The sequence below is a fragment of the Balaenoptera musculus genome, chromosome 6 (assembly GCF_009873245.2).
Source record: "Balaenoptera musculus isolate JJ_BM4_2016_0621 chromosome 6, mBalMus1.pri.v3, whole genome shotgun sequence".
Taxonomy (NCBI): domain Eukaryota; kingdom Metazoa; phylum Chordata; class Mammalia; order Artiodactyla; family Balaenopteridae; genus Balaenoptera; species Balaenoptera musculus.
This window is the reverse complement of record NC_045790.1, coordinates 94,175,154-94,186,069: the sequence shown is the minus strand read 5'-3', so window position 1 is coordinate 94,186,069 and position 10,916 is coordinate 94,175,154. Positions and strand designations below refer to the sequence as shown.

Here is a 10,916-nt window from a genome sequence, read left to right as displayed (position 1 = left end):
ATGAACATTATACTTTATCCCTCTCTTTATGTCCTCAGATGAAATGAATAGAATAATATTAGAATAACTATAGGTGAAAGGAAGCAAATGCAAGGTGAAAATCTCACCAGTTGGAGTTTCTTTTTCCTGGAAGGTTTTTCTAGATACCCAAAGTTAGAGATTGTTCTCTTCGTCTTCAGCTTTGTAATGCATCTGATAACCCTCTTGGGCAACAGCACTCTTATTTAATCACTCTCCTAGATTCACACCTTCAAACTCCCATGTACTTGTTCCTTGGAAATCTCTCTCTCATGGATATTTGTTACACATCTGCTTCTATTCCCACTTTGCTGGTGAACTTGCTGTCATCCCAGAAAACCATCATCTTTTCTGGGTGTGCTGTACAGATGTATCTGTCCCTTGCTCTGGGCTCCAGGAGCAGTGCCTGCTCCTGGCTGTGATGGCGTATGACCATTACGTGGCCATTTGCAAGCCGCTGAGATACCCCATCATCATGAACAGGCAGGTCTGTGTGCAGATGGCCACTGTCTCCTGGGTGACGGGCTCTCTGACAGCCCTGCTGGAAACCAGCTTCGCCCTGCAGATACCCCTCTGGGAATTTCATCCCTCACGCCATGTGTGAAATTCTGGCAGTGCTGAAGCTAGCTTGCACAAGGTCATTGCTCATGGACACGATCATGCTGGTGGTCAGCGTGCTCCTCCTGCCCGTTCCAGTGCTCTTAATTTGCATCTCTTATGTCGTCATCCTTTCCACTATTCTGAGAATCAGCTCAGCAGAGGGAAGAAACAAAGCTTTTTCTACCTGGGGTGCTCACTCAACTGTGGTGTTCTTGTATTATGGGGCTGCACTCTCCATGCACCTAAAGCCTTCTTCGTCAGGCTTACAAGAAATAGATAAAATCATCTCGTTGCTTTATGGAGTGCTTACCCCTATGCTGAACCCCATAACTTACAGTTTATGAAACAAGGAAGTCAAAGATGCTGTGAAAAAAGTGCTGGGCCAAATATACTTGCAGCAAATACAGGAAAATCTCTGACTGGGGGCCTGTGGTTTCGCCAGGGGTATGCTCCTGGCAGAACTCACCAGAGAGATTCAAGACAATATACTCACCCTTAGAACACTGACTTGAACTTGAGTTCTGTCATCTTACAGCTGTGAGATAGGTGTATACAGAGTGATTGCCTATGGGCGATAATAGGTTCCAATTTGCATTTAGTAGTAATTTCTGTCTTTTCTGTCCCATGGTTGTGAGAAGTTTGGGGCTATAGGGTCATCACACATTTGCTCCAGAAGGAAACTTGTATGAATTTAGAGTCAGTGAATGTTGGTGCAGAAGAAACTTGTCTATCATTTCTGCCTTAAATCCTTTCCAGAATGAGGTGAGAGCATAAACAAACAAAGAAACAATAGAGATTGGCCTTGGTTACTTAAGCGAGAAAGCAGAATCAGTGAAACAGAATCAATGAAAAATTAAAAGACTTGCTCAACATCACAGTTGTAGGACCAGAACTGCAACCCTTATCCTTTGGACTTTTTCGCCAGAGCTTGTTCTACACACTGAGTGGCTCCCTAATTACCCTTCCTCATTCAAAACTCATTAAAACTCTTGACTTCCTGAGTAAGGCAGCAATGCCTACTTGATTTGCTCAGCTGCCAACCTTGCTTTTCTAAGCACCTAGATACTTGCACAAATTGTATGAATTCCTATGCCAGTATACCACCCATACACTAATTAGGTCTTTTTTTTTAATGTGTGTTTGTTTTTTTTCTTCATTGGATGATTGACTTCACAAAGTCATGGGTTCCTGTTATTTTGTACGTTTTGTTTACAGCAGTCATCCAGTAAACTAATAAATTTATCAGCTTTCAACCAATTTCTTTATTTGGAAAGTAAGTACCATTTGTGAAAATTATGAAGAAGAAACAGCGTGGGCCAAGAGGTCTATTGCTTTGTTAATATCCAACAATCACAGAGACAATATTTACATTTGTTGTTTTAAATCTTTTATTTGCATGAAAATATTGCTTCTTAAAAATGCAGATTCTGGGTCCCTACTCTCAGATGTTCTGATTCAGTAATAATCTAATATTATCAGATTATTCTGATAATCTGCACTTATAATAGATCCCCAAGAAACTCTGAAATAGGTTATAAGATGACCATACATTGGGAGACATTATTTCCAGTGAAAACCTATCATTCCAAAAGAAAAGTGGAAATAGCTCTTATTTATCCATTTTTCCTTTTCCTTTTGTTTTTTCCCCCATTCTTTCTGCCTCCATGTGTACCTTCTCACTTGCCTACCTCCACTTCTACAGTAGGGAAGGGGAGAGGGTTTTGAGTGGAGGAAGGTTAACCCACTTGAAAAATTTCAAAATATGAAAGACCTAAAAACTTTTAGTATTGGACGTTGAGTTCTGGATTGTTTAACTCTTAGACCATTCCCTTGGATCTGCGGCTTCTATTACATGTTCCTGGATGTGTAGCCCACACAGAGAGACACTTGAAATAATCCCATGGCAAAATTCTGATGATGGAGCAAGGGGACAAATTTGGTGCCACATGTTGTTGCCAAGAGATGTTTGATGGTGGGGGATGGAAACAAGCCCTGAGTAAATGGTTTTAGGATGGTAGGGGAGAGCTGACCAGGAAGCTTTCATCCTAGAAGTAGTTCTTTTTCTCTTAGATACCTCAACCTTTTCAACCCAACTACCACACTCATTTCCTGGCAATTTCAAAATCATTTTGAAGTGACATTTGATAGTAGGCTTTTATTAGAGTAGCAGAGCTGGATTTTATAGTAGAGGAGAATGAATTGTCTGCCTCCTAGACTTAGTTATAATATGTGTGGTACCAAATATAAATAGGAAGAACCAGAGTTACAGAAGTAGCTGAAATCTTTACTGCAAAGAATGAGCTATGAGAATTTGAAGACACAGAGACTGAACACACTTAGTAATTAGTATATCAGCTTTGACACAGGGAACTGAGTGTATTGACATGGGTCACTGAAGTAGGTTATAAATGATCCTGATGTCAGAAGAGGACCCAGGATGGAACCCTGGCAGATATCTCCCTAGTAGCTCTTGGCTAAGAGGTTAGGAGTTACAGTAGTTACAGTGATATGTTACATAAAGTTACTGTGAAAAACAACAAGCGAATATAAATATAAATGTGTTTCATATATTACAGGCGATACTAAAGTTCATTATTGGCAAATGGTACATTCTGTCATTTGGGTTAGATTCCATCTCAACCAGTACTAATTACAATCATTAGTTTTATAGATTCTCAGGTAAGGGATCCTTGTCAGGTATCATTAAAAAGAGGAATATATTTGACAGAGAAGGTAAAACCACCTCTGACAGAGTCAGTTCCTGAATGAATGATATGACCAGATTTATGCTTCAAAAAAACCAGATCATGTCATTTCCCCGTTTAAATCCCTTAGTGGCTTCTTCTTACCCTAAGCTTGAAGTCCTTAAGATGTCATGCACAGACTTTCATAATCTGATTACCCACCATTTACATCCTCTGCTCTGGGAACCCCAAATTCCTTTTAGTTCTATTAAAGTGTTGACTCTGTCTTCTTTTATTAAAAGCACTTATCACAATTTGAAATTTGATAATAATTTGTGGGTTTACTTGTTTAATATCTCTCTCACTAGTCTGTGGGTTCATTGAGGCAAGGACTGTATCAATTTCATTTACCACTGTAGACCCAGAGCTTAGCGCAAGGTCTGGCATAGGGAAGACATTCGGTGCATACTTTTTGTGAAGGACCAAGTGCTCAGTGAATATCTGTTGAATACAAATATGCATATAATAAACTTTTGATGGCTCTTCAAATAGGTACTTGACCATTCCTGTGGTGAGAGAGATGAGGATGCCAAAGGTGACTTCCAGGTGTCAAAGAAGGCTGATATGTCATTAACTGCCACAGGGATACTTGAAGAGGACCAAGTTTGGGGGTTGAAGGGTAAACCATGAGTTGTAATTTAGACATGTGGAATTTGTCATGATTTCGAGATATGTAAGAGATGTCAAGGAGTCAGTTGGATATGCTAGTTTGGAATTAACAAGAAAGATCAGCCTGGAGACATAAACTTGTGACATATTTGCATATATATAATAATTTAAGTATTGAACATGGTTAACTTAACTAGGGAGAGAGTATACAGTGAGAAAATTGCCTAAGTGAAACTAGAGGAACACTAATATTTAAAGCCCATCAAATAAGAAAAACCAACAAAGCGGCATTGAAAAGGAGCAACCTCTAAAGCAGGGAGAGGGCAGAAGCCAGAAGACAAATTCCAGTTTTGATCAAGATGAAACAAGCCCACTCTACCCTGCTTTTCCCACTGAATGCAATTAAAAACTCTAGACAGAATGCATGGACCAGTCATTTGAGGGCTCTGAAAAATAAATGGTAGCACACAGACCTGGGAAGGAAACTAGAACACAAGGTACCAACAAACTGATGGTGAATTTTTTTTTTTTTCTTTCTCTCCTCCACCCATCCAGCACCTCTTGGCCTAGACTCAAGGGCAGCCTGAAACCCAAACCTACACACTGGGTTCAGAGAGAAAGATAGAAGAAGCTCCAAGAGAAGCTCCCCTTTTGTGTTCTGAAAAGGAGAAATGGGGAGCAAAGGAAATTTCCTGATTTAAAAAAAATTATCTCTGGGCCAAACTCCCAGGCAATCCTGTGGTGACAGTGGCAGCACCAGCAGTGGTGGCTGGGCAGGAAAGAGAACCTTCTTCCTGACTGGAGGAACTGTGGTCCCACGAGCTTGGGAAGAGTCCCCACTGCTTTTTTTTCTCTCTATCCCCTCACTCTTTCATACCTGAGGCAGGGACTTGCAGCCTCCAGAACTATGAGAAAATACATTGCTGTTATCTAAGCCACCCAGTCTGTGGTACTCTGTTATGGCAGCCTGAGCAGACTAATGCATGGCCCTTGCCTCCATCTCCAAGGCCAGCAAAGATGAGTCCAGTCTTCCTCATACTGCATCACTCTGACCCTGCTTGTGTCATCACATCTCTTTCTCTAACTATCTCTTCTGTCTCCTTCTTCCAGCTTTAAGGACCTTTGTGATGACCTTGGTCCAAGACAGATAATCTCTTTATTTTAAGGTTAGCTGATTACAACCTAATTCCACCTGCAACCTTTATCTTCTCTGCCATCTGATCTAACATATTCACTGATTCTGTATCCTGATGGGATGTGGACATCTTTGGGACCTTTATTTTTCCTGCTACATCTTGATTTCAAAAGGACTGTGCTGTGAAATGGGAACACTTTTGGATTCTTGGACTTTCATGCAGAACTTACTCCAATTCCTAAAGACCCAGAATGACACTGCAGTATATATGTCAGTGAGTCTGCCTATGAATCGCAGGTGATTGAGATTCACCTCAAAGTTCACACATGGAAACTCTGAAAACAGCCCCATGGTTACTTCCTCAGTTTGCATGTAATATTTGGAATAGATATTATCAACAAGTGGTACATCCCCACGTTGGCCCTATGAATTATGGAATAAGGAACATTATAGTAGGAAAATCCAAGCTGAGGCCCCTGGAACTTCTCTTTGCTACCAAATTATAACATTAAAGACCATATTGCAGGACTTCCCTGGTGGCACAGTGGTTGGGAGTCCGCCTGCCAATGCAGGGGACATGGGTTCGAGCCCTGGTCCGGGAAGATCCCACATGCTGCAGAGCAACTAAGCCCGTGTGCCACAACTACTGAGCCTGTGCTCTAGAGCCCGCAAGCCACAACTACTGAGCCCACGTGCTGCAACTACTGAAGCCTGCATGCCTAGAGCCCGTGCTCCACAGCAAGAGAAGCCACTGCAATTAGAAGCCTGCACACCACAACAAAGAGTAGCCCCTGCTCGCCGCATCTGGAGAAAGCCCGCACGCAGCAACGAAGACCCAACACAGCCAAAAAAAAAAAAAAAAAAAAAAAAAGACCATATTGCATTCCTGGTGGAATCATAGAAATCAAAGGCTTGGCATAAAAAAGAACAAAATAATGCCATTTGCAGCAACATGGATGCATCTAGAGATTATCATGCTAAGTGAAGTAAGTCAGAAAGAGAAAAACAACTACCATATGATCTCACTTATATGTGGAATTGAAAATATGACACAAATGAACCTATTTATGAAACAGAAACAGAATCCCAGACATAGAGAATAAACTGGTGGTTGCCAAGGGGGAGAGAGGGGAGAGGGATGGATTGGGAGTTTGGGATTAGCAGATACAAACTGGTATGTATAGAATGGCTAAACAACAAGGTTCTACCGTATAGCACAGGGAGGGAACTATATTCAATATCCTGTGATAAACCATAATGGAAAAAAATATGAAAAACAATGTGTATATATATATGGATAACTGAGACACTTCGCTGAACAGCAGAAATTAACACAGCTATACTTAAATTTTTTAAAAAAAGGAAATCAAAGTCTTAGAAGATTCAAGGAGTGGTGATTTCTATCACATCCTCAACTTTCCAAATTGGTAGGTGCAGAAGACTGACAGGTTTTGGGGAATGAAAATGAATTAAAATATACTTATTTTTATGGTGGTTCTAATTGCAGCTACTTTTCTAGACCTTATTAGAGTGGTGGCTTCCTTCCTTCCTCCGTCCCTCCCTCTCAAAAATGTGAAAACAAGAAACCATCTGTTTTCACTTGGCAGAGTTAACAGTACGCCTTTACCTCCACCAGATTACTTCAGGCCTTTTCCTCAATTCTCTAGTTCTATTTGACAAATAGATACTGGGATATTGGTCTGTAGTTTTCTTTTCAAGTGATTTAAAAAATACTAATACATTTTAATTTATTTGTTTATTCATTAATGATTCAGTAGATATTTACTCCATACTGAATGAGTGTGAGGTGCTTTTTTGGGTGTCATGGAGGACGCAGACATAAGCAAAACATGTTTTTTTGTCCTTAAGGAGTCCAGAATCTAACAGGAAAGACATGTGTGAAAAAATCTAAAAACCAAGGCAGAACAATCACTTCACATTATAAATAATGCTTTTGTATTAGCATACATCATGATGATAACAAACCTTTAGGTGATTTCTTTGTCTTGCTTTGGTATAAGGGTAATGCTGGCCTCATAGAATGACTTAGGAAGTGTTTCTTCCTCTTCTATTTTTTGGAAAAGTCTGAGAGCATTGGTGTTAATTCTTCTTTAAATGTTTAGCAGAATTCACCAGTAAAGTTTCTGGTCCTGAGATTATCTTTGTTGTGAGAATTTTGATTATTGATTCAATATTTTTACTAGTTATAGGTGGGTCCATATTTTCTATTTCTTCATGAGTCAGATTTGGTAGTTTGTGTGTTTCCAAATTGGAAAGGAAGAAATAAATAATCCTTGTTTGTAGATGACATGATCTTATGTATAGAAAATTCTATACAATTGAAAACAAACTCAGTGGTTGAAGATACACGATCAACACACAAAAATCAGTGATATTTCTATACAATATCAGTTGACAATGCAAATAAGAAGTTAAGAAAACAATTCCATTTGTAGTAGCATCAAAAAGAGTAAAACACTTAGGAATAAATTTGATTTAAGAATTACAAGACTTGTACACTAAAAACTACAAAATTGTTGAAAGAAAAGAAGACCTAAATAAATGGAAAAATATTTCATATTCATGGATTGGAAGACTTAATACTGTTATTTTTAATTAAATTAAAAATTTAATTGTGGTTAAAAAACTCATACATAAAATTTACCATCTTAACCATTTTCAAGCGTACAGTACCATAGTGTTAAGTATATTCACATTGTTGTGCAGCACATCTCCAGGACTTTTTCATCTTGCAAAACTGAAACTATACACACTGAAAAACAAATCCCCATTTCTCCTCCTCCTAGCTCATGGCAACCATGATTCTACTTTCTGTTTCTATGAATTTGACTAGATGCCTCATATAAGTGGAATCAGACAGGATTTGTATTTTTGTGACTGGCTTATTTCACATAGTATAATGTCGTCAAGGTTCATCAGTGTTGTAGCATGTGACAGAATTTCTTTTTTTAATGAGGTTGAAAAATATTCCATTGTATGTATATACCACATTTTCTTTATCCATTCATCTATTGATGGACAGTTGGGTGGCTTCCACCTCTTGGCTATTGTGAATAATGCTGCAGTGAACATGGGTGTGCAGATATCTCTCTGAGATCCTCCTTTCAGTTCTTTTGGATATATATGCACAAGTGAGATTGTTGGGTCATATAGTAGTTCTACTTTTAGTTTTTTGAGAAACCTCCATAACAGTTGTTAAGTTTTCCATACAGCTGCACCATATAACATTCCCACCAACAGTGCACGAGGGTTCAATTTCCCTACATCCTTGCCAACACTTGTATTTTTTGTTTTTTGTTTTTCTTATATTAACCATCCTAATGGCGGTGAGGTGGTATCTCATTGTGGCTTTGACTTGCATTTATGATTAGTGATGTTGAGCATCTTTTCATATTTGATTAGTGATGATTAGTGATGATTAGTGATTAGTGATGATTAGCATGATTAGTGATGTTGAGCATCTTTTCATATACTTTTTGGACATTTGTATATCTTCTTTACAGAAATGTCTATTCAAGTCTTTTGCCCATTTTAATTATTTTATTTTATTGTCTCTATTATGTCCTTAATTCTTCAATATGGGTAACTTGGCTCTTTTTTTTTCATTAAGACTTTAAAGTAGTTTTATGTTCACAGCAAAATTTAGGGGAAGGTACAGAGATTTCCCATATAATCCCTGCTCTTGCCCCCTTAGCCTCCACCATTATCGACATTCCCACCAGAATGGTATGTTTGTTGATGAACCTACAGTGACACATCATAGTCACCCAAAATCCATAGTTTACATTAGGGTTCACTGTTGGTGTTGTACATTCTGTGGGTTTGTACAAATGTATAGTGACCTGTATCCATCATTATGTCATCAGAGTATGAAACTGTACAGTATTTGTAATTTATAAAATGGAGTAAATTTCTTAAACTTGAGAGTAATACTTTCCTTGGACATTTTATGAGTACTCTGAAGCACCCCCACATCTCAATATTGCACTGTTACTCATAAATAGAATCATTTCACTTTGAAGGCACTTCAAATTCCCCTTAGGAAACTTTCTGAGAAGAAGAGTTCCCCTACTAATAAGTCTCAATTGGATTTTCCCAAGTTCACTGCAAACCTATTGCCTACCCGTGGGGCTAAATCCCACGGTGTCTTATTTAACCTGTGTGCACCTCCAGGGCAGCAGGGCCACATGGGTTCTAAACTGTAATGAAGCCCAGTGAAACACAGCTCCCTCCAGGGCAGTCAGAACTGGCCTGTGACCTGTACTTGTGTAGTGGGAATAGTGTCATAATGAAGAACTGAGGTGCTATAGAGAAAGAAAAGCATTATGATTATCTTGGTTAGGTAAATTTTGTCAACAAAAGTATGTTCTAGTGCTATTTGGAGAGCTAAGTCAAGTAGCTGCTCCTCAAGGGGCCATGGGAAGATCTTCTCAGAGGAGTAGTGGAGCATCTGGAATGAGAGAAAGACTAGGTAGAGTGGTGTGCGTGCATTTTACTGCTCCCTGAGCAAAGAAGTACCTTCCCAGTATGATTCTTTCTTCATCTTCTATTTCCTTTCCTCAAATGGGCCTTCAGATTAACCTATACAACATTTCCCCCTACAGGCAAACCTTGCTTTATTGTGCTTCACTTTATTGCACGTTGCAGGTAGTGTTTTTCTTTTTTTTTTACAAATTGAAGGTTTGTGGAAACCCTGGGTCGAGCAAGTCTATTAATGTCATTTTTTTCCAACAGCATTTGCTCAGTTCATGTCTCTGTGTCACAGTTTGATAATTCTTGAAATGAACTTTTTCATTACTATTATATTCGTTATGGTGATCTCTGATCTTTGATGTTACTGTTGTAATTGTTTGGGGGCACCATGAACTGTGTGCATATAAGATGGTGAACTTAATCCATAAATGTTGTGTGTTGTCTCACTGGTCCACCAACCATTGTTCCCCCATCTTTTCCCCTCTTCTTGGGTCTCCCTAGTCCCTGAGGCACAATATTGAAATTAGACCAATTAAAACCCTACTGTGGCCTCTAAGTGTTCAAGTGAAAGGAAGATTCAAACATCTCTCACTTTAAATCAAAAGCTAGAAATGATCAAACTTACTGAGGAAGGCATGTCAAAAGCTGAGATAGGCTGAAAGCTAGGCCTCTTGTGCCAAACAGTTAGCCAAGTTGTGAATGCAAAGGATAAGTCCTTGGAGGAAGGTTCACTACCGTAGTGAACACATGAATCATAAGAAAGTGAAAACAGTCTTGTTGCTGAAATGGAGGAAGTTTTAGTGGTCTAGAAAGAAGATCAAACCAGTCACAACATTCCCTTAAGCCAAACCTAAGCCAGAGAAAGAACCTAACTCTCTGCAATTCTATGAAGGCTAAGAGAAGTGAGGAAGCTACAGAAGAAAAGTTGGAAGTTAGCAGAGGTTGATTCCTGAGGTTTAAGGAAAGAAGCTGTCTTTGTAGCATAAAAGTACAAGGTGAAGCAGCAAGTGCTGATGTAGAAGCTGCAGCAAGTTATCCAGAAGATCTAGCTAAGATAATTAATGAAGATGACTAAACAGATTTTCCGTGTAGACAAAATAGCCTTCTATTGGAAGAAGATACTATCCAGGATTTTCATAGCTAGAGAGGAGAAGTCAATGCCTGGTTTCAAAGCTTCAGCACACAGGCTGGCTCTCTTGTTAGGGGCTAATGCAGCTGGTGACTTAAGGTTAAAGCCAATGCTCATTTACCATTCTGAAAATCCTAGGGCCCTGAAGAATTGTGCTAATCTACTCTGCCTGTGCTCTAGAAATGGA

General features: G+C 39.2%; 1 protein-coding gene across 1 annotated transcript; it reads left to right on the top strand.

The window, feature by feature from the left end:
• LOC118896474 (olfactory receptor 2K2) lies at positions 1-1,037 on the top strand. Its single transcript, XM_036854267.1, is given in 4 exon segments — positions 1-220; positions 223-413; positions 416-591; positions 593-1,037. Coding segments are annotated over 4 exon segments (945 nt in total). The 5' UTR covers positions 1-87.
• The last annotated feature ends 9,879 nt before the right edge of the window (positions 1,038-10,916 follow it).